The 27,376-nt window shown below is 40.0% G+C and overlaps 1 protein-coding gene across 7 annotated transcripts in view; it reads left to right on the top strand.

Moving 5' to 3' along the window:
* The window catches only part of LOC106092575 (uncharacterized), a 133,879-nt gene extending 106,790 nt beyond the window's left edge, over positions 1-27,089 (top strand). For all 7 annotated transcript variants that reach the window (XM_013259459.2, XM_013259463.2, XM_013259462.2 and 4 more), the window contains 4 exons: positions 2,287-2,431; positions 24,963-25,083; positions 25,182-25,906; positions 25,976-27,089. In XM_013259459.2, coding sequence (XP_013114913.1) covers positions 2,287-2,431; positions 24,963-25,083; positions 25,182-25,906; positions 25,976-26,700 — 1,716 coding nt within the window. In that variant the 3' untranslated portion in view covers positions 26,701-27,089. The remainder of the gene's footprint in view (positions 1-2,286; positions 2,432-24,962; positions 25,084-25,181; positions 25,907-25,975) is intronic.
* The last annotated feature ends 287 nt before the right edge of the window (positions 27,090-27,376 follow it).

Here is a 27,376-nt window from a genome sequence, read left to right as displayed (position 1 = left end):
CGAAATATAAAAGGCAACCCTCATATTGTACTCCTTAAGTCGTGTGTAGTACACATCCCAGTAAATCTCCGCTTTTTTACGACGTGCTCTGTTTTAAAGTCTTTGGACCTCTTTCCCAATGTTGCGAAGCTGCCCGGTCGGTCATCCAGGGTTTTTCTTGGGCTGATTTCCTTTCTCGAAGAGGACAACTAGTTCGTTACCAACGAAATGTGGTGAGAGTTCTCATCGCGCCCTATCAATACCTTCCTCACCAGCCGTTGCAGCTCCGACGTGGTTGGCGGTGTCGGAGAGTGGAAAGGCAGATGAAGTGATGCCAGGTATGATCCACCGTCTCCTTGTCTCATCACTGTTGCATCCGACGTTGACAACTCTGGGAAAAATATATAATTTAAATGTTGGCATAGTATAATTGGTAGACGATATGGTCCAGTCCAGAAACTTTGTTCCGGGTCGTCCATGGCTCCTGAATTAAGGCAATATGAATCTTGCCCTTGCTGAGGTTCTCCATCAGAGCGCTCGCAGCTATCTCGTCCCGGTGGAGGTTTACCTGGATGACCTTAATCATTGATCCTCCAGGTTTTGGGGTCATCTTAGGAGTAGGTGATGGTTTCATCATCTGCTGCATTGAGTTTCCTGTCACTGCACTGCCTGATGTTTTAATATTTGGATTTTTGCCCATCATAGTCATCCGAATCTTGCGAAAGTCGGTGATGATGGTTCAATCGTCGGGTGCCTGTCCCTTAGGCTGTATTGAGTCTTCCGTCCCTGCACTGCCTGATATTCTAATATTAGGATCATTGCCGATCCTAGTCTTCCAAATCTTGAGTAAATGGGCTTCTTGGTTGGAGTAGGTGATGTTCTCATCTTCGTCTCTCTGTTCGCTATGCTGCAGTGAGCTTCCTGTCACTGCATTGCCGGACGCACATTAAGAAGCACATAATTATTTTTTGAAAACTAAAAAAGTTTTACAAGACTTGTATTTCGTGGATCCTCCTTTAGATGCGGCAATTGCCCTCAATCGTCGATTCACGCTTTTAACCACATTCTGATTTGCACAAATCTATAGTTCTTGATGTAAGAAAAAAATAGGGGCAAACTCAAATGCAGTTTGGGTTGTGCGTTTGCAAAAAATTTTGGATGATCTAGAACATCTGTCTTCTGGATGGCCATGATACGAGTATGTTTTTCACAATTAAGCGTGGCCACTCATAAAAAATGCCTCTATTGTGCACAAATTTTAATAAATTTTATTTGACTTTTATGCCCGCTCATCTTTTACAAATTTTCAATTTTTTCCTCGTATGGTTTTGACACGTTGTCAATGGGTGTTGCCATCTGATGTCAAACAAAAAGACCTGCACTGGAAACATTTGTTGGATTTTATTTTTATCCTTCACGACTTGTCTATCCAGTATTAAAATAAAATACAGCAACTCTTACCGGCATCAATTGACAAAAGTTGCGATACATAATACAAATTTTTATTTTGGTTGCGCTGTCAGATAGGCCGCCCCGGTAGCTGAGTTGGTCGTGGGTTCGGTTCCCGCCAGAAGACTTGGTCTGTCGCTACTGTGGTTTCACAATGGACTTAAAATTGTCTAAGTGAGTCTGTAAAGGACCGCCACTCTTACCTAACCTGCGTTGTCAGATAACAACTCAACTGTACGTTGGTTGTTATCGATAATCGACTCATTAGTGTTGGTGGCTGCAGTTGCGCCATCCAAGATACTTTTGAATATTCGAGGAAGAAGCCCTATTCCTGTTGGACGTGGGGCATTTTCTTCTTTCTCATTTCTGATTGTAAAACTTTATTGCTCGTATTTTTTTTTTTGTTTGTTATTGTTATTTGTTCTCCTTTTTGTTTCGTAGATTCACTTGTTATGATCTCTGAATTATGCAGATCACATGAGCAAAACATCTTGAAATTACAATATTACATAGTTTGAGCTTAAGTATTGTTCTTGAGTTTCAATTAAAATATTCTGAACGGTTCTGAATTTCAAACGAAATATCCGAATTTCAGTTGAAATATTCTGAATTTTGAAAGGAATTTCTGAATTTCAAATAGAATATCTAAATTACAAACGAAAAATGTAAATTTAAGTGAAATATCTAAACTTCAAGTGGATTATATCCATTGGAATTTCCGAATTTCATTTTGGTATTTTCTGAAATACACTTGAAAATGGTGTAGTTCATGTTGTATGTGCACGCATACACCAACAATTAAGCAAATACATATTGTCAAAATATTTAAAACAATTTCCGTTTTTGCTTTCATTACAGTGGCGCAGCCTTGACATTTCTGGCATTGAACGAAGACGATTGTGTTGCTCGGTGTTGTTTCATTGTGCTGCGGCTCTATGTGTTATTTGGTCGCTTTGTGTACTTATCGAACGTGCTGCAGAGGATGTACAACATGGCCATATAGGTTGGTTACTTTTGTTTGTTTGTTTGATTTATTTTTTTTATTTTATTACAGGAAGGAATTTAAGGCACAGCAAAGGGCATGCAGATGTGCAAAATGTAGATTTAAGTTTTTGATGACACATTCCAATATTATTATTGATTCTATATCGCTTTCTCTGATTTTTATACCCTCCACCATAAGATGGGGGGTATACTAATTTCGTCATTCTGTTTGTAACTACTCTAAATATTCGTCTGACGTTTCGATATAGCTGCCATATAAACCGATCTTGGGTCTTGACTTCTTGAGCCTCTAGAGTGCGCAATTCTTATCCGATTGGAATGAAATTTCGCACAACGTGTTTTTTTATGATATCCAACAACTGTGCCAAGTATGGTTCAAATCGGTCCATAACCTGATATAGCTGCCATATAAACCGATCTTCGGTCTTGATTTCTTGAGCCTCTAGAGGTCGCAATTATTATCCGATTGGAATGAAATTTTGCACGACGTGTTTTGTTATGATATTCAACAACTGTGCCAAGTATAGTACAAACCGGTCCATAACCTGATATAGCTGCCATATAAACCGATCTGGGATCTTGACTTCTTGAGCCTCTAGAGGTCGCAATTATTAGCTGATTTGCCTGAAATGTTGTACTACGGATCTTCTCATGATCATCAACATACGTGTTTATTATGATCTGAATCGGTCTATAGCCCGATACAGCTCCCATATAAATCGATCTCTCTTTTAGTTCTTGAGCCCCCAAAGGGCGCAATTCTTATTCGAATTGGCTGACATTTTACACAGGTCTCCAACATATAATTTAATCGTGGTGCTAACCGCACCATATCTTTATATGGCTCTAACAACAGAGCAAATCTTTTCTTATATCCTTTTTTTGCCTAAGAAGAGATGCCGGGAAAAGAACTTGACAAATGCGATCCATGGTGGAGGGCATATAAGATTCGGCCCGGCTGAACTTAGCAAGCTTTTACTTGTTATTAATAGCTTAATCATTTTTACATAAATATTTTGGGAAAAGTTGTATTGCAGAAAGCTGCAAAGTTTTAGCTGTATCCAAAATACAATGGACTTTTTACCATTGTATTTTATCGATTTAAAATGCAAGATGTAGCCCTCTTCTCATAGAACCGCACTATTTCAACTACTATAAAGCTTTGCAATGGTTTTTATTCTATTGAAATCTCGCCTTACGTGATATAATGTTAAATAAAATGGAGGAGGCCACTAATGCTGGCAACATTTGTGAGGTACTATGCCATGTTAAACTTCTCTCCAAAGAAGTGTCGCACTGCGGCACGTCGTTCGGGCTCGGCTATAAAAAGAAGGACCCTTATCATTGAGCTTAAACTTGAATCGGACTGCACTCATTGATTGATATGTGAGAAGTTTGCCCCTGTTCCTTAGTGGAATGTTCATGGTCAAAATTTTCAATTTGCAGTATGGAAGCTAAGTTGACGTGTAGAGAAAAAGTCTATCACATGCGGTGGAAAAGAAGAGCTAGTGTGAAAGGTGTCAGACTTATGTTAGTGTTGTGCTTACATCGTAGACATGTTTTCGCGATATATTCGATATAAGTACGACCTAACAATGTATGGCTCTTGAAGCCTCCACACCTAATATAGCCGATGAGTTATTCTAACCCAATGACAAAACGGGTTCCATAATTATTGTTGTAGCCATATTTCCATGTGGAGGTTGCGATCCTCGTCAAGCTCATTTATGTGAGCAAGCTCGTTCCGGTCCAAAGGACCGATCGCCGCGAGAACAAGGTGGCCATTTGTTATTTAAAGGCGCCAATAACTCGCCTTGTCACATCGAGCATCATAGGGACTCAGTAGTTTTGCAAGAGCCGGTGCCGCTCGGCCTCTCACTGAGACTGTCCGCTCTATACCACTGATTGTCCGCGTCTGCAGTTGCAGCTACTCTGTATGGAGCATTCCACTATCCGCAACCTGCAGACGCGCCCGGTAGCTCGCAGCTAAGCTTCTCGTGGCAGAATGAACACCACACAAAAATCGGACCTCAGTGTTCCAGCATGTGTGGTGCTCACAGCTATCCCACGTCGGGCGTCCCATAGTGGTTGGTGCGTGTTGTGATCTCTGGCTTTCCTTTTCCATTGCAAAAATCTTCGATCATTATGCTCGTATCGAAAGAAAAACAAACGAAACCCTCAAATCTTCGTTTAAAAGGAAATGCAATTGCAAATCTGCCCATGATTATTGCGTTAAGAACCAGGGGCAAACTTCTCATATGCCACCGAATGCTGTCCGATTTTAGTTCAAGCTCAAAGATAAGGGGCCCCCTTCTTATGGCCAAGTCCGAACAGCGTGCCGCAAAAGAGCGACACCTCTTTGGGGAGAATTTTTTACACGGCAAAGTAGCCAGCCACCGCTGACAATTTTTTTTGATGTTCTCGTCAGGATTCGAACCCTGGCGTTCAGCGTTATAGGACATGCTACGGCGGCCTAAAAGGAGGTAATCACTGTTATTATTAATGTCGAAGCCAAATTTTCAACTGACGAAAATTCATATTTCTTTGGTATTATGTACAAAATTGAACATTGTTTATACATATACATATATTATACATATATTTTTTTACAAATTCATGCGTACATTTATTTTCTTAAAAGCATAAATAAAATCTTAGCTTAGTAAATGAGGTTGACGAAAGTTTTCAGACAAACTAGGACACAGATAACACACCACTGGGGGGCATGTTTCTATGACTGGTTTGATAATAATCAGTCTTGGATTTTAGGAAGGAAATTAACGCTTTCTCTGAGAACGGCACAATCCGCATCGTTTGGGTGCCGGGCCATAGCGGAGTAAGGGGGAATGAAAAAGCAGACGATTTGGCAGTAAAGGCCAGAGGACTGTCGTCAACAAACTTGGTTAACCCGAAGCCTTTCGGGTCGACGCAGTCCGAGTTAAGAGCGTTCGGCTACGAACGAGCAACGACACGGTCGGCAGGACGACGAAAATCCTATAGAGAGATCCGGATTGCGAGAAGACGAGGCTATTACTGAAAGGTAGCAAGCAGGATGTCAGTAAAGCTTTCGGTATCATAGCGGGACACATAGGACTGCGAGCTCACTTATGCAAAATCGGTGCGGCAAGTCATAGCATGTGTAGGGCATGTGGAGAAGATGATGAGACGTTGGAGCATTTCCTATGTCATTGCCCGTTTTTTGCAGCTAACAGACACTGGCGCTTAGGTGGGGACACTATACCAGACATAAACCAACTGAGGTGCGTGGTATGGAAAACAATTAGGGATATTGTAAGCAGCACGGAATTCCTAACTTACAATAAATATCGGCACGGGATAGCAGTGAGTACCACACAGGCTGTAACATTGAGCTCCATTTGTGCGGGGTTCATTGCTGTCACGAGAAACTTACCTGCGAGCTACCGTGCGCGTCCACAGGTTGCGGATAGTGGAATGCTCCATACGGAGTAGCTGCAACGGCAGTCGCGGACAATCAGCGGTATCGAGCGGAGAGTCTCAGCGAGAGGCCGGGCGGCACCGGCTCTTGCAAAACTACTGAGTGCCTATGATGCTCGGTTTGACAAGGCGAGTTATTGGCGCCTTTAAATAACCAATGGCCCCCCCTGTTCCAGAGGCGATAGGTTCTTTCGATCGGAACGAGCTTAAATTTTCTTATTCCAAGTTACTTTGTAGTATTTAGAGAGCACAACAAGCCGTTTCCTGGCTTAGGGGTTTATGTCCATAATGGCATAGGGCGGATTAATATCCGTACCCTCTTTTCAACCTAACCTAGATCATAATCATAGAACACCATCGTGATATATATACGTTTATTTGGCTGGCCAAAAGTTTGACAACTTGTAACTTCTAGTACTTATAGTTAAGATCATTAGCACAGAGACTATGTGAGAGCTCTAATATTAACAATAGTTTTTAAAAAATTTATGATCTTCAACACTAGTTAAAATGAATTAAATATAACCTGGCCTATGCTCTCGTAAATGTAACGTGAATGTAGTATAAATGTATGGTAAATGTAAAGAGGCAACTATGCTTATTACAAAACATAGCATTTGACATTTCAAACAAAATAATATTATTAACAATGAAGACATGGATGTGAGAGAGCGACTGACGCCGGAGAACTTCATGCATACCTTAAGGGCACACCATGCATCCCTTAAGGGCAGCACCGAGGAGAGGGCCCCCCACGTAGTAGTGGTACGAGAAGTCGAGACGTCTCTCCAACTGAAGCAATAGGCGATAGCGGCCTTCCTAAATATTCAAGGGAGGTTTAACAACGTGGAAATAGAGTCGATTGTCATCACCATGTCGTGGCATGATTAACAACGCGGAATTCGAAGATTGTGCGGTCAGAAGGCGGGGGATTTCTCGCCGATTCTCTGCAAAAATAATGATAAACAAAATCCTGTTGGATCTCGATCGCATATCTGGACGATGTCGTACTTCTGATACGAGGCAGATTTCTGTCGACGATCAGCGACATGGAAACGTCGCTGACAAGATGGACTGTGAGAAATGGATTGAGAAAGAACCCAGGAAAGATAGAGCTGGTCCTTTTCAATCGGGTATATAAGTTGGAGGTTTTTAGACTATCGTCCTCTGACGATTGTCGCAATGGCTCCTAGATGGAGTCAGGTAATGGATTGGGGGTTTACTTCGAGGCACACAACATCGATTTATCGGTGAGACTGCCGGGCGGGTGTCCCTTTTTTCATGCAAAAGTTTGTGCCATAACCGTAGCCGCAAAAGAAATTCTGGGAAGAGATTTACAGTCTGCGAAACTCGAGGACAGACTCTCCTGTAATTTCTACTTTTTTCTCGTACAGTTGAACCTCGATTATCCGGCTAGCTCGGGACCGAGCTTAGCACGGAAAATCAAAAAACACGGTTAATAGAGTTATGTTTTAATGTCATTTTCCACTCGAGGAAAAGTTCTTATGTTACCCGGGCTCCCTTATTTGATTTATAAAATACAGGAAGGTTGGAAAAATTTTTTAATGCTCTGGGATTGACACTTTTTCCTATGACCATCAGTTTGCATCTGTGTGTCTCAGCTGCATTACCACAAAGCAAAGCTATTTTTCTCTCCTTGGATGCTTGTTTCGTCGGCGTTATAAATTTGTTCAGTTGACAGATTTTCACTTTCAATATATTCGCGTAAGTCGTCTACAAACAGAGTGGCTGATTCATTATTAGCACATTATTTTTCCCTGTCACTTTGAGCCTGCGAACTCCATGCAGTTTTTTGAATTTTTCTAGCCGGTTGGCTAGTTGAATGCTTGCATTCCAAAAAAACTAAACATAAATAGTTTTTCATGAAAATAGTTCGCCTTTTCAGTTATTATTTTGCCTAAAATTCTCTTTCAAATTTTAGGTCAGGCAATTAAATTTGAGTCAACTCACCTGAAATTGGGGTTCCCTTGAACCTATCTTGACGAAACCATTCGTATGTTGCGAAATCAACTTTTGGATTTTCAGATTTTTTTAGTGTATGATTTTTTTTTTTTCAAACCATCTACAGATTCACTTCTAGAGGCAATTTTGTTTGCCAACACCGTATTTTTCTGATAACAATCCAATGGACATATTTTTCTGTGATCTTTAATCATTTCTAATCTTTCCGGAATTAATAAAACTTTACGTGTTCTTTTTTTCTCCTTTGTTGTTGGAGCCATTTTCGAACAAACACCTTGACCTGTCAATTTTCAATCAGCGCCAGAATGTGATTTAATATTCACCTTAAATTAAAAAAAAGGAGACTCCCAGAATTTCTCATCACACAATCATGTGTGTGGTGCACGGTTAACAGAGGGAGCACTATTGACGCCCGGATAATAGAAGTAAAGATAATGGAGGCCCGGATAATCGAGGTTCAATTGTACATATTTTGCACTTTTCCTTTTGGTCCACACTTTTTTTCCGACTAAGGTATCACAATGGACCAGACTGGGCTCCGAGTGAACTCAACTTTTCATTGTGGGCAATCCATTCAACCTAAACCTAAACCATTAACAATAAATTGTAAAAAAATTACACATTGAAATCGTAGAATAGGACCAGCAGTTTTCTAAATACACATTTTTGGTTTTATAATTGGTTCAAACTTCAAATTTTATCAGCTGACACGCAAACGGAACGTAAAATTTTGTTTTTACTGAATTCTACTTAACGGTTACGGTCGACAGATGTTCGATAATCGTTTGCATGTGTTTTCATTAGGCAAAACAAAACAGCTGATATGTTTTCCTACATTTACGGTATGTTTACGAGCGCATAACGCCTGTCTCCCGTTCCACGCTATCAATCGCTCAGCGGGTTTAAAGTAGAAGACAATTAAAATTGAAGTATTTTAATTGATTACTGAAAAAAAGAAATGCCAGACAACAGATGGATTTGATCATAGACAACACGCTTTCGGTAGACATTTTAGCATGGCTAGTGCTCTCTTCCGTAGTGCCGTAGTGTTGCTCTCTCCCGTCCCCCCGTCTGTCGGGCCTACAGTTCTTTGTTCGATAATTTGCAGCGCCAAACTTAAATCCAAATGGCATATTGAATCTTAAGTTTGGCTATCACAAGCCAATTCCTGCAGCCGTTGCGTAAATTCCAGTGTGATTTCAATGTTTCAAATGGCTGGCCTATTTCATTGTTTTTTTAAGTTAGGCAGAAAATGTGTTTTTGCTTTGTAATAGCATTTAACTGGTTTCCTAGATCGCGATATCGCTGGGTAAATATTTTATTCGCAGCATTGTTTTTGATAATGTCTGCAAGAGGGAGATTACAGCTTTGTTCCGGATACATCCAAACAGGATATTTTAAACGGTATTTGGGAAATTTCTCTCTAAAGTTCAGCACATTATCTTGTCATGTCATGTATGACTGACGACAACCTTGGCTTTCTTTTGTAATTAGAACTTTGGATACATCATTGTCGGTAATGATATCGTTAAAGAATAAAATTTTTCCTCCAAAGACGGTAGCCCAGACTCGATAAGTAAGGTTTTAATAGGTGTCGTACGAAATGCGTAGATACCGCTTTGAATACATTTATTATATAGGGAGTTTAATTGACGCAGAGAAGATTTTTGACTGTTTCCAAATAAAAATAGCCCGTAATCAATTTTGCTCGTTACTAACATTTTTACAAGGTATGTATGTATGTGTGTTTGGTTTTTAGCAGCCAGATACCTTATGATATTGATTCGTACTTCACTTAAAGTTAAAAACGTACGAATCTGTCTACAGATTCATAGAAAAAGAGCAAATAATTGGTTAAGCAGAGATGATAAATTTAATACATTAATATTCGTACCAAGGCGTATTTATAAGATGGCGGCCACGGCGAATTTCTACAACAAAGCACAAATTATGTCAAAATTTGTAAACGGCGCAAAAAAATTCGATTCGCCGTCACCGAGGCTAATGTAATAAGGTGACCGCATCGGCGAATTGCTACAACCATGCATCTTTTTGGGAACTCGATATGTTAAAATTTGAAAACAAGGCGAATAAAATTCGATTCGCCATGACATTTAAAATTTTCAGCAAATTTGTTTCAACCAATCCAAGGCGTATTTAATAAGGTGGCCGCATCGGCGAATTGCTACAACAAAGCAAAATTTATAAGCAAGGTGAATAAAATTCTATTCGCCGTGACATTTCAAATTTTCGGTAAATTTGCTTCGACCAATCAAAGCAAGAACTTTATTTATTTTTGAGTGTCAAGAAAGAAAAAACTAATTTTAAAATGTACAAAATTCCTTTTAGCTGCAATGGCTTAACCCAAAAAACCACCAAGATGGCAGGCTTAAATTGTTTTCACTAGATTATTTTAGCGGTAGAATGTTAGCAAGTAAAGCTGACATTGAATGCTGCAAAATAATTAGCTTGCTACTAGCAAAGGGCTCAAATAGGAAGATTGTGACTAGAGCTCAATCACCACAAGAAGGGCTTTTGTATGACTTTTTGAAGCTCTTGGGCATCCGTGGGATGTTCAGGACATTAGAAGATGACAGTTAAAGTTTGTTTGCTACTAAGATGACGTTCCCATTACGGTGTGTGGTCGTGTGGGCTTGATGTATCTCCCGAATGATAAAGTTTGTGCAATTCACCAATATGAGGTATCTTGGTGTATTCAGGGTATCTCACCTAGATAGGGTGGAGCTACCGATCTCATTGCAATGTTAGGACTTTGATGTCGGCCTGGACACATGACGGACTTGCGTTTAATTTGTGGGGATGATGATGGGTTATAGATGGTTGAGCACCTATTGCGGCACAGCCCTGAAATTGCGGGGCTAGGTGCAGGATTATGGCTATCTTCAAGCGCATAGTCCTTTTACCATTCTTGACTAATATTGCTTTAAATGGCAGCTTGAAGGGAACTCTCCAGCCTGCCTTACCGCCGTTTTGTCATGTATTTTGGCTCCTTTTTCATTCTAGTGTCTGACATTGTACTGACGTACATTTTATCTGTTTTCTTTTGCTCTTTTTGAAACTATTTGGGGGCTACTCAATGAACCTAAGTTCCATGAGTGAAGTTTTCAGCGATTGAGGTTATTAGGCGCGTGCTGCCATTATACCCTTAATTTAAGAACCATAACCTCAGCAAACAAAAATCATTTAAAAAAAATTTTTTTGAACTTTATATTTTTGTAAGGCGAATTCAAAAATTCATTGACGTATCAAATTCTATCAGCTGGGTTGATGCGGCCATCTGATTAATACACCTTGAACCAATCAATCCCATGGCAGCCGGTTGTACGTACCGGATTGACCCGATGAAGTCCTTCATCGGCAAGGGCTGCCTCAGTGTACAACACACTGCTACAACAACAACAATAACAACCTTAAAGCAATCAGTACAAGATGTTCATTTAATTTTAAGTGTCAAATAAGAAAAAAAAGATAAATTTAAATATCTAAGGAAACGCCATCAGCTCCCAAAAGCTCAACCCAAGGCGTATTTAAAAAGGTGGCCGCATCAGCACAGCTGAATATTTTATAAATTGATTTTTATGTTTGCTACTGTTATTATTCTTACACTTAGGTTATATAATGGTACGCGTCTAACAACCTCAATCGCTATCAGCTTCACTGAGGGATCTTAGATTCATTATGTAGCCGCCGAAAAAGATTCAAGACGCGCTGCAGTACACAGAACCGTCTATAATCCTTAAGATCGACATGTGTCCAGCTGGACGTCAAAGTCCTGATAATGCAATGACTTGTTTGGACCCTTTTCAGTAGTGAGAGCCGTAGCTCCACCACATCTAGGAGAGGTCCCCTGAACACACCATGTTACCTCATATTGGTGAATAGCACCAACTTTATCTTTCGGCGGTTTACATCAAGCTTATTGGCCAATCTTGGCAGCATACTCAATGCACTCTGAAAGGCCACACATCAAGATGAAAACGTTATTCTCGTAGCCAACAAACGTTAACCCCTTCATTTTCAAAAGACCTGAAAGTTCCACAAATATCCAAGGACCACAAAAAAGGGTACAAAAACCGTCCTTGTGCTCATTGAGCTCTAGTCACAATATTGCTATTGGATCCAATATTCCTATTGGGTCTGGCCGGTCGTTCTCCAAGGACTACTTTCACCCGGTAACCATTACCGCATCTGCTACCGTGTCTGCATGAATGTTGCCTAGACCTGCTTGATATGCCGCTTGATCCAGAGGTTCTCTCTTGGCTTCTGGGCGGTGGATATCTATCCACAAGGTGATGATTTGGATGGTCTCTGCAATAACAGCCCAAAAGGTATTGCTTAAACAGCATGTAGTTATGTCTTCGCACTGGTAGGATCTTTGTGTCCTGATGAAGGTGGTCCACATGAGAACTGAGGAGGGAGACATTCTGACAGATCTGAATATTATTCCACTGAGTGTCACAAAGTTGACGAGGCCACACTGGCGCTGCATAACTTACCACAGACCGGCCAATTGTTTTGTACCTGATCAAAAAGGTTTCTTTGTCTGCACCCCAAGTATTGCCAGCAAGTGACTTGAGGATCTTGTTTTTATTTTTGACTTTATCGCATATTGCTGTGGCATGTGGGGAGAATGTGAAAGAGCTGTCAAATGTGACGCCAAGTATTTTGGGACACTTGATGGTCGGAATCATTTCTCCATCGACCATCACGGTCAGCTCAGTATTCACCTCACGCGTATTTGTAGTGAACAATGTGGCTGAAGATTTGGTGGCAGATGTCTTCAGATCTCTTGCAACGAAATATGAGGCAAGTTAGTTGAGGTGGACGTTCAACCTATCGCAGATGTCAACAATGGGTGGGGGGACTGATGCCATGATCTACCGTGGTCTACCGTGGAAACGTAAAGGCCTGTCATCTTGGTGGTGTTGTGGGAAAAGCCTCTGGAGCTAATAGGAATTTTGAATATTTTTAAATTTGTTTTTTAATGTTTGACACTAAAAAATTAATTAACATATATTCTCTTGCTATGATTGGTCGGAGCAAATTCGCCGAAAATTTAAAATGTCAAGGCGAATCGAATTTTCTTCGCCCTGTTTACAAATTTTGACATATCAAGTTTCCAAAAAGTTGCTTTGTTGTAGCAATTCGCCGATGCAGCCACCTTATAAATATGCCTTGGCTCAACCCAACTGTTGCCATCATCAAGATGACAATAGCACAAATAACATGCAGACGCACTCCAAAAGCAAGTCGAAAAATGCCCACGAAAGTAATAGAAAATTAAACGGTTTGGAATCAGGAATAGGCAATGCATGAGACAGATTTATTTCGCGAAGATAGGGTAAGGGTAAAACCGTTAACTTTCCACGGCAGACAAGAGTAGGTGCAATCGAGACGATTATAACCAGGGAATAAACATCAAGATTATGTCTAGACACCACAAGAAGGGGCCTTATCGCCTGTTTTGAGGATCTTGGTTATCATTGGGACTTTCACGTGTTTTAAAGAGCAGTGGGTGAAAGTTGGTGCCTACGAGGATGGCGTTATCATGTACTACAATATTACATGCATGCTTCAGGGTGCATATATATATAATGCTGTCTAGATTGGCGATGACTAGTGGCCTGCAATTTCGGGGGGAAGGCAAAGGCTTATGGTGAACACATTTTTGTCTGTCTGGATTCTTTACAGCCACAAAGTCCGCACCCCGTTCTTGGCTATTGTGTCGGCTTGATATGGCAGATAGGGCGGGACTTTGTGAGTTCGATTAGCTCCCATTATGGTTAAACGCATTGGATCCCTTCCTGTCTGGAACCCACTGCTCTAAATTATACCTGTCTTTTGCGCTATTTAAAACTTTCCTAGGGCGATCACAATGGGCCTAAGGTTCCCGAATGAAGAGTATAGCGATTGAGGTTGTTGGACGGGGGTCATTCAACCTTATATAGCTTAACAAACAGCACAGCAGCAAAAAAAAAAAATAATTATAAAATTTTTGTTTTGTAGTTTATATTAACGTTTGGTTTTTGTAAGGCATATTTAAAATTGTTTTGACACCTGGAGTTTGTTGAAAATACTTTATGTTATTCTACTTTAGTTCAACATAATTAATTTGATTAAGTTACCTTAGTATTAATTGTTGTGTATTGAAAAAATAATTTTCATTTTCCATATCACTCTGTATACTGAATTTAAATAAAGCACACATTTAAATTCCATTGCGTACATATTCTGTCTCAATAGGTTATGGGCCCAGAACTCATAACGCGAATTTTGAGCAAATAATAATTCAAACTACATAATCTGGACTAGCAATTCAAAGGCCGTTGTTTCTGTTGGTCAGAAAAATATTGAATTGGTGAGCTTTGTGTACCGGGAACAGAAATTCAAAAGGTGAAATTTTCTGTTGGACAGAAAAATTGTTAAATTGGGAAGCTGTGTATACCTGGAAAACGATTCAAAGGCTGAAATTTTCTGTAGGTCAGAAAATTTCTTTGGAATTGGTAAGCTGTGTATCCTGATCTGTTAAAAAATGTCTACGTTTAATGGACGCATTCCGTTGTTCAACGGCAACAATTTTTTGACATGGAAAACGCAAATGGAGGCTATTTTGCATAAAAATAGATTGCTGAATATTGTGATGGGTGAAGAAAAATGTCTGGAAGTTCCAATTTTACTAAAAATGCAACGAGTGAGCAGAGAACTCAATTTGAAGATGGAGACCCTGAAAAAATTCAAGGAAAAGGATATGGATGCAAGAGCCGAAATTTTGATATCCTTGGAAGCAAACATAGTGAGTATGGTGAGACATATCAAGTCATCAAGTGAAATGTGGAAACATCTGGAAGATACTTTTGATCGGAAGACTATCAGAAAGAAGATAGAATGCTACAGGAAGCTGCTAAACTTCAAAATGTCTGAAAACCAGAGCGTGTCGGAATTTTTAATTGAATTCGACGTTTGTGCTGCTTCGATTCGTGAAATGGGTGTTGAATTGGATGAAGACCTTCTTGCGGTTATAATTGTAGATGCATTGCCAGAGAAATTTTCAGCTATTAAGGCTGCCGTGGATACTGCAAACGAATTTCCGAAAGTTGAGGTGTTGAAGGCGCGTTTGTTGGAAATTGGTGATAAAAATGCGTTAGATCAAGATTCTGCAATGAAAGCTAAACATTACGCAAGAAAGCAACATCAATATGGTTCAAATTACAACAAAACTCAAGCTGAAGGTATGTTCAAAAAGACTTTTAAATGTTTTCGTTATAAAAAGAAAGGACATAAAGCCAGCGAATGTAGAGCAAAATTGTCATTTGAGGAAAACTCTCGCGGTGTTGAGGAAAAAGCAAATTGCATGGCTGCAACAGAAACTGCTATGATCGTGAAATCTAATCGCGAATGGATAATAGATAGTGGAGCGACTTCCCATATGTGTAATGAGGAATCTCTATTTATCCAACTTAACAAAGGCTATAATGGTAAAGTAAAACTGGCAGACGACAAAGAGGTATGTATCAAAGGTATTGGTAAAGTTTCGATTTTTGTAAATGTACAAGGAAAAAAGAAGACCATACACTTTGATAACGCACTATATGTACCACATTTGAAATGTAATCTTGTGTCGACCAGTAAAGCTACAGACTCCGGTTGTAAAGTAATCATGGAGGGAAAAAAGGCTTTAATTTTGAGAAAAAATGAAATTTTGATTGAAGGCCACAAGAGAAACAATGTATATTTCGTCAATTTGTTTGAAGATAAAAAGGCTGCAAATACAGTGCATCAAAGCAACGAAAAGAATTTTAATTTGTGGCATCGGCGATATGGGCACTTAAATTATAAGGACTTAAGCCGACTTTCGTCTTTTTCTATGGTAAATGGATTGCCAAATTTGAATGCGATGCAAATTGATTGCGAAGCTTGTATTCGTGGAAAGCAGACTAGATTATCCTTCCCACATAAAAATGAAAAATCTTCCACGGAAATATTGCAACTTATTCACACAGACTTATGTGGTCCTATGAAGTGTGAGTCTATGGGACGAAGTATTTATTTTTCAACTTTCATTGACGATTTCTCTCGTAAAGTGTATGTCTATTTTCTGAGACAAAAGAACGAATATTTAGAGAAATTTAAAGAATTTAAACAGGCTGTTGAAAATGAAACTGGAAAAAGGATAAAAATACTTCGAAGTGACAATGCAAAAGAGTTGGTTGGGGCAGATTTTTCGAATTTTTTGAAGAAAAATGGAATTAAACATCAGCTAACAGTGGAGTACACCCCTCAACAGAACGGCGTTTCCGAACGTATGAATCGTACTTTGGTGGAAATGGGTCGTTCCTGTATGTTAGATGCTGATTTACCAACTTCCTTGTGGGCGGAACTGATTAACACGCCAGTGTATATAAGAAACAGATGTCCGACAAATCTAAACAATGAAAAAACTCCTGAAGAAATATGGACTGGTAAGAAACCTTGCGTGAAACATTTACGCCAAATAGGATGTTAGGCTTTCGTTTTAAACAAGAAATCCAAATCCAAATGGGAAGCCAGGAGTGATGAACATATTGTCAACGACGGTTGACAGATGTCCGACAAATCTAAACAATGAAAAAACTCCTGAAGAAATATGGACTGGTAAGAAACCTTGCGTGAAACATTTACGCCAAATAGGATGTTAGGCTTTCGTTTTAAACAAGAAGTCCAAATCCAAATGGGAAGCCAGGAGTGATGAACATATTGTCAACGACGGTTGACAGTTGTCATTGAGCCGCGAATGAGAGAAGACGTGTCGTGTATTACTGAATTTCTTTATTTCTTGTATTTTAATAAACACATACTTTTATATCAATAAATCACATTTTAAACATTAACTCGCAGTCTTGACAAATTCAGAAGTGGGATCGGAATAAGAGATCCAAGTTTGGAGTTTATTTTATTGAAATAAATCAACGCCACGGTTTTATGTGTTTAGGATACACGGCTGAAATAAGGGAGAATACACGACTACATTCAACGGAACGAGTATCATTGACAACCACACAGACACACGAGAGGAATTCAAAAGTGAATTTCGTCACTCACAAGGGAGTGCAACGAGTTTTGTGTTTGCATGTGTGTGCGGAAAAAAAAGGAGAAACACGAGATCAAAACAAAAAGCAAGTCAACGGCTGCTTCAAGAAGAGTTTTGCAAGTTTCTTAACGAGAACTATAAAGCGAGTAACACAAGACCAAGACGGAAAAATTAACGGCTGTTTTGGGAAAAAAAGTGATTGAGTACTCTAGAGGATTAGACGAAGAAAAGTACTTTCTAGAATCGAAATGAAGAAAAACTAAGCTTTAGGAATGAAAGCAAAGTTAAATTCATTAAAGGTGGCACAATTGAACGAACTTCTAAGGGAAAGGAATTTACCGCAATCGGGAAATAAGGCTGATAAGATTGCTGCTCTAATGGCTTTATGCGGATCAGACGAAGTAGAAATCGACGACAATGAATCGCAGGATGATTTCCGAGGGTTTGATGAGGCCGAGACCAATGAAAATTCAATGCAAAGGCAAATGGCAGAATTGCGAAGCGTGGTGATGTCTTTGGCGCAAAGTGTACAGCAATTGACGGTGAATTCTGGAAGAAGTGAAGGTACGACAAGCCGTACTCATGTGCAGAATTGTGGTAGTTTACCGCCAAGTGGAAACCAAGCAACAACCACAAATACATCAGGTTGTTTGAAGGATTATATTGTGATGCTACCAGATTTTGACCCCATCAATCAAACGGTCACATCCACGCAATTTATTGACAAAATTGAAAAGCTAAGACAAATGCATGCTTGGTCAGATCAAACATCATTATTTGCAGTACATCACAAAATGAAAGGCGTTGCCAAAATGTGGATAGACGCTCTTCCTATAGTAACGACTTGGGAGGAATTTAAGCGAGTGTTCTTCAAAGATTTTCCATGCCGAGTAAGTATTGCCCATATTCATCGTGAATTGATGTCGAGACGACGGACCCCAGGTGAGTCATTAGTTCAATACTACTACTCGATGCTGGCTATTGGAAGAAAAGGAGACATCGATGACCAATCCATTGTGTCATATGTTATCAATGGCTTGAATGACAATGGATTAACAAGAACGCTTTTGGCCATGAATCTTCAAACCTGCAACGAACTGCTTAGGTCACTCGAAGGGTTGCCAACGACGACAGTGGTCATGAGGAAGGTGCAACAAAGCGGTGACGACGAGGGAAGAAAAGTGAATGTTACATCTGGTGCTAGAAGCAAAGGGCCAAAATGTTTCAATTGTAATAATTTTGGGCACATATCTACGAACTGCCCACAACCTCCAAGAAGACTAAAATGTACAAGTTGTTCGAAGGTCGGACATGAGGCATCTCAGTGTAAGTCTAAAGGGACAAATGTAGCTGCAATGTCCGGTGACCCAAGTGTAGAGTCATGCCCACCTGTGATGAAGGAGGTAACGATAAATAAAGAAAAGTTTCTGGGTTTCGTGGATACGGGAAGTGACTTCACCCTGATTAAAGAATCTGCAGTCCCGGTGAACGCAAATTGTAAACCAACGTTAAAGAGAATGAAAGGATTTGGTGGATCTGTAATCGAAGCCAAAGGAATGGTTGAATGCGACATTATGATAGACGAGGATCTTACGAAGGTTTCTATTTTTGTGGTTCCTGATGAACTAATGCCATATGATGTTCTGTTGGGCAGAGATGTGCTATGCAAGCAAGACAAGCGTCTAACAATTGAGTACGGAATTTTGAAAGTCGAAGCTGCAGAAACAAACAAATTTGACATTGGCGAAGACATCGGTGAGGGACACAAGGACACCCTAAACAATTTGCTTATGTCGCACAAAGAGTGTTTTGCAGAAAACTTAGAAGACCTAGGACGATGTAAAAATACCTGTATGGAAATATCGGTATCCACGGATACTCCGGTAGTTGGTAAGAGGTACCAAGTTCCATTCAGTCAACGGCAAACGTTATCTGACATCATAGACAAGCTGCTACGTTGTGGGATTATTCGTCAAAGTAACTCCCCATATGCCGCCTCAGTTTTATTGGTGAAGAAGTCTAATGGTGAAAGTCGTATGTGTACTGACTTCCGTGCGTTAAATGCTGTAACGATCAAAAAGCAGTATTCTATGCCAGTGGTCGAGGAACAGTTGTCGTTATTGGCGGGAAACAAGTATTTCACCACTTTGGATATGACTTCAGGCTACTATCAGATAGCCATAAAAGAGGAATGCAAAAAGTACACTGCATTCATAACACCAGAGGGGCTTTATGAATACAACGTCATGCCTTTTGGCTTAACGAATGCGCCCATGGTATTCCAGGAAATGATTACGCAAATTATAAGAAGATTAGACCATCGAAAGAACATCGTAAGTTATGTGGACGAGGTGATAATACCGAGCAAAACGGTCGAAGATGGAATCCAAGTGTTAACGGAATTTTTGGCAACCGTTCAAGAGGAGGGTTTGACACTGAGACCGACGAAATGTTCATTTATGAGGAAAACCGTGAATTTCTTGGGACACATAATAAGCTCTGAAGGGATAAGTGCTGGCGAAGAGAAGACGAAATGTATAAAAGAATTTCCACGTCCTGGAAATGCATCCGATGTCAGAAGGTTTTTAGGTATCACCAACTTTTTCCGAAAGTTTGTCCACAATTACAGCCATATAGCTATGCCGTTAACGAGGCTTTTAAAGAAGGATGTACAATTTTCATGGCAAGCAGAGCAAGAAGAAGCATTTGAAGTGCTAAAATCTAAGATTACGTCCCAACCTTTGCTGACCCTATTTGATCCCGGAAAGGAACATGAAGTGCATACGGATGCCAGTGCTATTGGATTGTCAGGTATATTGTTCCAGGCAGATGGTGAAGGCACGGTACTCCGGCCTGTATTCTACTATAGCCGTAGATGTTCGGAAGCAGAAAGTCAATATACCAGTCACGAACTAGAGGTTTTGGCGATTGTTGAAACTGTGGAGAGATTCAGAATATATTTATTGGGAAAACTCTTCCGCATTGTAACGGATTGTAACGCTGTGGCAACTACGAAAGCGACGACTCCATTGCCACCGCGTATTGCAAGGTGGTGGTTTAAGCTACAAGAGTTTGACTACACCATGGTACATCGATCCGGGGCGAAGATGACGCATGTGGATGGTATGAGCCGCAGTCCAACTTTACCACCGATCGAAACGGAAACGGTTGCAGACAAAGTATTAGTCATTAACGCGAACGTAAACGATTGGCTTTACCAACTCCAAATGTCTGACGCGAAGCTAAGAAATATTACCAAAGTCCTTAGTGGATGTTCTGCAGCAGACGACGGTGAATGTGCTCAGATACGAACGGATTACTTTATGGAAAACGGAAGACTGTTCCGAAAGATAGGAGATTTAAAGCGATTGGTTATTCCAGAGAAAGTCAGATGGCGAATAACCAAGGCGTGTCATGATGATGTAGGTCATTTCAGCATAGAAAAGACTTTAAACCGACTACAGAAAGATTTCTGGTTCCCAAGAGATGTCAGTTGCAACCGAATCATCCAAGCATTGAGTGATGAACCAAATCTTGAAGGTACCCTACAAGACAAACGAGAACAAGCTGCTGCTAATATTAATGCTCAAAGAGAGAAATGGAAGTTACGATATGACACCCGTCATGTCAAACCAACTCAATATAAAGAAGGAGATTTGGTGGTTATCGATTGTGTTCCACAAGCTACAGGACAGTCACACAAGTTGGATCCGAAGTATAAGGGGCCTTATATCATCACACGAACATTGGGAAACGATCGATACCTCGTCGAGGATCTACCGGACTTAAGTTTAACCCAGCGAAGATATTGCAATGTCATGTCAAATGACCACATGAAACCATGGTGTTACAGTAGCCCAGATCTTGATGCCAATTCTGATGAAGAGGACCATCCGTCTAGGGTCGACGAGGAGTCAGGAGAGGCCGAGTTGTCAACGACGGTTGACAGTTGTCATTGAGCCGCGAATGAGAGAAGACGTGTCGTGTATTACTGAATTTCTTTATTTCTTGTATTTTAATAAACACATACTTTTATATCAATAAATCACATTTTAAACATTAACTCGCAGTCTTGACAATATATTAGTGGGCTATTCCGTTGAATCAAAGGCATATCGATTATGGAGACCAGGCACTAAACAAGTTGTAAAAAGTCGTGACGTAAGATTCATTGAGAATGAATTGTACAAGAATGTGAACAAAACAAACAAAGAATTGTTTTATGAATTTGAAATCAAATCTCCAAAAATTGATAATGATGATCAACGATTCGATGATGATCGGTCATCCGATGATGTTGACCATGAGACGGATGACGAGTTTTCTGAGTGTGACAACTCGGAATTTTCAAATGAAGACTGTCAAAGTGGTGAGAGTTCCAATGAAATTCCAAACGAGAATGTCAGAGATGCTGGAAGTAATAACCAAGACCAGTTTGAATCCATAAAGCAGAGGCTTAGATCGTGGACGTTTGAAAAAAAAAAAAATGTATGGACCCAAGATCAATAAATGAGGCTTTATCATCAAATCATGCAGATGAATGGCGTAAAGCAATTGAATCAGAATACGCGTCATTGATGAAGAATAATACCTGGACTTTGACAAACTTGCCTGAAGGAAGAAAAGCTGTCGGTTGCAAATGGGTTTTCAAGTCGAAAATAAAACCTGACGGGACAGTTGAAAAACGAAAAGCGAGACTTGTAGCAAAAGGCTATACTCAAGTCATGGGCTTAGACTACGTTGATACATTTGCCCCAGTTGTAAGGCAAACTTCATTGCGATTGATTTATGCTTTGTCAGTGGAGCATAATCTTCAATTAAGACAATTGGATGTATCAACTGCTTTTCTAAATGGCACACTGGACGAAGAAATATACATGGAACAACCAGAGATGTTTGTTCAGGAGGCAACAAAACATAAAGTGTGTAAATTGCAAAAAGCCATCTATGGACTCAAACAATCAGGACGACAATGGTTTAAATGCATTGATGCTATAATTTTAGAGTTTGGATTACATCGATCAAACTATGACCAGTGCATTTATTATGTCCAAAGTGAAGATACACTTATGATTGTTGCACTATATGTAGACGATATAGTAATCGCAAGTAATAACCAAATGATGACCAAAAAATTTGTGAAGGCACTGCAATCTAAATTTGATATTCAAGACTTAGGCGTACCACAACATTGTATTGGTCTTGAAGTAAATGTAAAGCCAAATGAAGTATCGATTTCGCAGTCAGGATATATAAAGCAGTTAGTAAAGAAATACGGGCTAGAAAACTGCAAACCTATGAAAATTCCTATGTCTGCAAATGTGAAACTAGAAAAGGACCCAAACAATGAAGAAGAAAGGGAAAAAGTGGATGAAAAGGTCTATCAAGAATTAATTGGTTATTTATTGTACGTAGCATTGCATAGTAGACCAGATATTGCATGTGCAGTTAACATGTTATCGCAATTTTTAAAAGACCCCCGGAAACAACATTATAATGCTGCTTTGCAAGTAATAAGGTACTTGAGTACAACTAGGAATGCAGCAATAATATATAAAAAGAATTCGGCACCTCTCATGGGATTCTGTGACGCCAATTGGGCTCAAGATATCAATGATAGGAAATCTCAAACTGGGTTCTGTTTTCTCCTAGCAGGTGGAGCGGTCACCTGGGAATCCAAAAAACAAAAGGTGGTTGCACATTCTAGTGCTGAAGCGTAATATATAGCTTTGACTGAATCAGCTAAAGAAGCCTCATATTTAAGTTACATACTTGAAGAACTTGGATTATTCAATTGCAAACCAATAAAAATACATACTGATTCTCAAAGTGCGCAAAAAATGGCAAAGTTCGGTTCTCATTATTCTCGAACAAAACATATCCACTACAAGTATCATTATATTAAGGACACAATACAAAATGGAGTTGTTGGGCTGCGGTACTTGCCTACACAAGATATGTTGGCGGATGTTCTAACAAAACCAGTACCGAAACCAAAACATATTTATTGTTCTAATAATATGGGCATTAAACTTAATTGTTAAATTAATAATGTTGAGGAGTCATGTTGAAAATACTTTATGTTATTCTACTTTAGTTCAACATAATTAATTTGATTAAGTTACCTTAGTATTAATTGTTGTGTATTGAAAAAATAATTTTCATTTTCCATATCACTCTGTATACTGAATTTAAATAAAGCACACATTTAAATTCCATTGCGTACATATTCTGTCTCAATAGAGTTCCACCAGCTGTGCTGATGCAGCCACCTTCGTAAATACGTCTTGCCTTAAACCTTACAGTAAACTAGCCCGCTCCGCTGCGCCTTCTTTAACTCTCTAATATCTTTTTAGGGTGGGGACACTTTGCCCTGAATGCAGATATCGAATTCGTGCCATTGTAGCCTATGACGCTGAGCGCGTTCGAATCCTGGCGAGAACATCGGACAAAGCAGTGTTTATCCCCTCTTAATGTTGGCGACATTTGCGATGTACAATGCCATGCATGGTCATTTAAAAAATTTTCCCCGAAGGGGTGTCGCACTGTGGGACGCCGTTCGGACTCGTCTATAAAAAAGGTCCCTAATCATTGAGTTTAAACTTGAATCGGAGAGCACTCATTGATGTGTGAGTCCGCCTCCAACCGATATCTAAAAATTGTTTAGCATATGTTTCCTTCTAGAACAACGTACACATTCTATAAAAATTTAAAAAAAAAATAATTGGTTCAGCCAAGTATCATATAGTCATAATGGGTCTAAAGGCGTTTTTGAGGGTTGACGTGGCCCCCTATACTTCGATCTGATTTTATATGCCAGATTCGAAATCTACTCCCGAATACCTTTCATTTGATCCCCATATTGAAATGAACGTCCAATATGTCTGTTTTTGGGGGATTTTTGGGGTTGGAGCGGCCCGATGGGCACTTAGACTCAAATTTTAATACCATATTCGTATTCTACTCTCCAATACCTTCCATTTGATACCTATATATTGTCCCGATCGGTCCAATTTTGATTTTGGGTTGTGTTTTTGGCATAAGAGGGAGGGTCCGCCCCCCTTCCGATACCGAAAAATTATGAAGCTTATGTTTCCTTTCAGACCAACCTACACAATATGCGAAAATTTCGAGAAAATCGGTTCTGCCGTTTTCAGTCTATACGGAACAAACAAACCCAGTCCCATATTTCCGTGATTGGTTTTTGTGGGAGTGGGGTGACCCCCTATACTTCGACATGAATTTATATGCCAGATTCGTTATCTATTCCGCATATTTTTCATTTCATATTGAGCTTAACGGTCCACTTTTGATTTTGGGTGGTGTTTTTGGGGCCACGGTGGAGGTCCGCCCCCTTCCGATAACTTTAAATTATAAAGCCTATTCCTACTTCCTGATCATATTCGTAATCTACTCCCAAATACCTTTAATTTGAGTCCCATGTTGTCATGATCGACTCCCAGGTACTTGGACCCAACTTTTATTATAAAATTCGTACTCTACTCTTGAATATCTTTCATTTGAATCCCACATTGTCCCGATCGGTCCACTTTTAGTTTTGGGTAGTACTTTTGCGGTAAGGGGGAGGGTCCGCCCCACTCCCGATATCAACAAATTATATAGCCTATGCTTTCTTCCAGACCAACCTTCAAAATCTGTGAAAATTTCAAGGAAATGTGTTCAGCCGTTTTTGAGTCTATTCGGAACAAACACAAATTGAATTTCATATATAAGAAGATACGGTGCTTGATTGCTTTTGTGAAACAAACATCAAGATGTCATAAAGAAGTATGTGATGCTCATGGCAGCAAGCGCACAATTTAAGCAAAAAGGAAACGAGACATCTTATTAATGATATCAGTTTTTTATACGAGCTATTTCATAAATGCCTCGTTAAATTAAAATAAATTTTTAACTTTGTTGGCTGGGTCTTAATGGGGGAGTATAACCTAAACAAGTGTGACTGAAATGTGTCCTTCTTGTCTTTCTATGTAAACAATAGAATGGCCCTTTTGGACAAAACTGGCGGTGGTAGCAGTGGGTCTTACGGGTGGCATCGTCTTCATGTACATCCAATGCAAGGCCTATTTGCATTTGTGTCACCGATGGAAGGCCAGAAATAGGTAAGTTTTGAGTGATATGTAAATAATGCCATACTTGTGATTGCGTAGAGTTGTTTTGACAAAGAACGAATGTGTTTATTTATTGTCCGCTCTTGCAGGATATTGCTTATACAAAATGCTCCCGAAAAGGTTCATCCGACTTCTCCTCCATCGCCAACTGCTGCACAGCAACGCAATCGTAATAGTAGTTCATGCAATCAAGCACACATCGTGAATTCCTCAAGTGTCAACATAAACATAGATGTGAATGTGGCAAACCCGAGGCCGACGTCGAGTTATAACTACGCCTCGGCTGTGGAGGTGAATGAGGTAGAGGATACTGCCGATGGCAGTGATAGAATGCCAACGTCTCCACATCATATGCTGCAACATGCTGATCTCGATGTTGACTCCATGGTATCACAAACGTCTGCCGGTTTACCGAGTCGTCTACTGGGTAAACATCATCATGCACATCATCACCATCATCATAACCACAATGTAGCCCAACAGCAATATCCCCAAAGCCATCCAAGTCATTCGCATTTGGGGCAAGTCGCTGTAGCCGCAAACATCGAGTGTACTCAATCACAACATAATTACGATCGAGATTTTGCTTTGGATGATGTTGTCTCACAGATCTCTTCATTTCGTCCGTGTCCCCAAGGATCGGGCAGTATGACGCCGTTCCATGACTCTATACACAATGTACTGGAACACTCGGAAGACTCCAGTCGAATATCCGTAAACGACTTATGTGTAGGTTCACGCCAGGATCTCAGCACTGATGGCCTTTCAACCGATACTGGACGCGAACATGCACTGCAGTTGAGTAGTTTTAGCGGTAAGTCCAATCAATCATTATTCCCGAATCAATTTAACCAACAAGAAATGCTCCCCCATTTCCTTGCAGGCAGTGGAGACCATAAGGCTCCTTCGATTAGCTCCGGAGTTTCACATGCGGTGGCCAACGGTTTGGGGGGTTTCGTTTATAAACCCCACACCAAACGCTATTCAAACTCCTCTATATTCCTAGAAAATCGTGATATACTAAATGACTCGGTAGACTTAGATCTGGACAATGGTCATTACCTGAAACATGACTACGGCCGTAATTGCAACATTTTGACACCACCCGACGCTGATGGTGATGACAAATTGGAAAAGTACTTGGGTAAGGACCTCAGACGGTATTCTGATACAAAACTGCTGGGCAGTGTAGACGTCGAAGCATCGGATCCAATGTTAGAATGCCACACACCGCATCAATTCGAGGCCACTACGCAAAGGCAAAGAACACTGGCAAACAAAAGGCCGTTGATCAAGCAGCATTCAGAATCGGCCGCCGCTACCGTACTCGATATGGAGCTGCCTCATTCGCCCCTTTCTCCGCCCGATATACATGACAGCCAGCCCCATCGTCACATGGTGCGCCGATCAATGCACACGGTCGATATAATGGACCACATACCGCCTTCGTCGCAACATCCAATGACAGGTGGCGTCGTTGCGATTGGCTCCTCGGCTACCACCAACAGCCAGGCCGCCATCACAAATCAGCAGATCGACAAAGGACGGCAGTTCTTCAAATCGTTGCCAAATCTTAGCAGCAGTTGCGAAAGTCTAATTAAGAAATAAAAATATGTGAATGCGAGTATGAAATGCAATTTCAATTTATATCCCCCTAATTTTAAAGCGATTTTACACAAGTCACGTAATAATAATTTAATTACTGCGCAAGCAAAAACTTAATCTTAGAAACAAATGTAAAAAGCACACAAACAACGGAAAGAAGATGAAGAAGTCCTTATGTAACGGTAATTAGTCATATTGTTTTATTTCTTTCGTTCGCCTCTTGCTCAATGAAAGAAAATGCAATTGCGTCCATTTTTGACGTTTATCGTCGTTTTAACCATTTTTAAACTTCTAGGCATCAAAAAGTGTTTACTTTCTACAATATTATGTAAAAAAAAAAAAACAAAAACAAAAATATATTCGGGTGTGTTCTGTGTTGCACCTCACTTTCACTTTTCGAAGGCTTTTCACTTTCCCTCTGCCAAAATTAGATGTTCTGTGATAGCGGGGTGGGGGAAAGCAATTTTTCGAATTCCCGAAACATGATTTTTCCACAAAGCCATATGATTTGCAGACTTTGGACGTTTTTTTTCCAAAACAAATAAACAAAAAGAACTATTTGCCAGCAGTTTAAATACCACCAAAATCAACATCCAAATGCTGAAGAAATTTTTGCTGTTTTGTTAAAATTTATTTAATTTGACATAAATGTAAAAATATAGCCGAAACAAATAAGAAA

Source organism: Stomoxys calcitrans, chromosome 1 (genome assembly GCF_963082655.1).
Source record: "Stomoxys calcitrans chromosome 1, idStoCalc2.1, whole genome shotgun sequence".
NCBI lineage: Eukaryota > Metazoa > Arthropoda > Insecta > Diptera > Muscidae > Stomoxys > Stomoxys calcitrans.
This window is presented reverse-complemented; position numbering and strand designations above follow the sequence as displayed.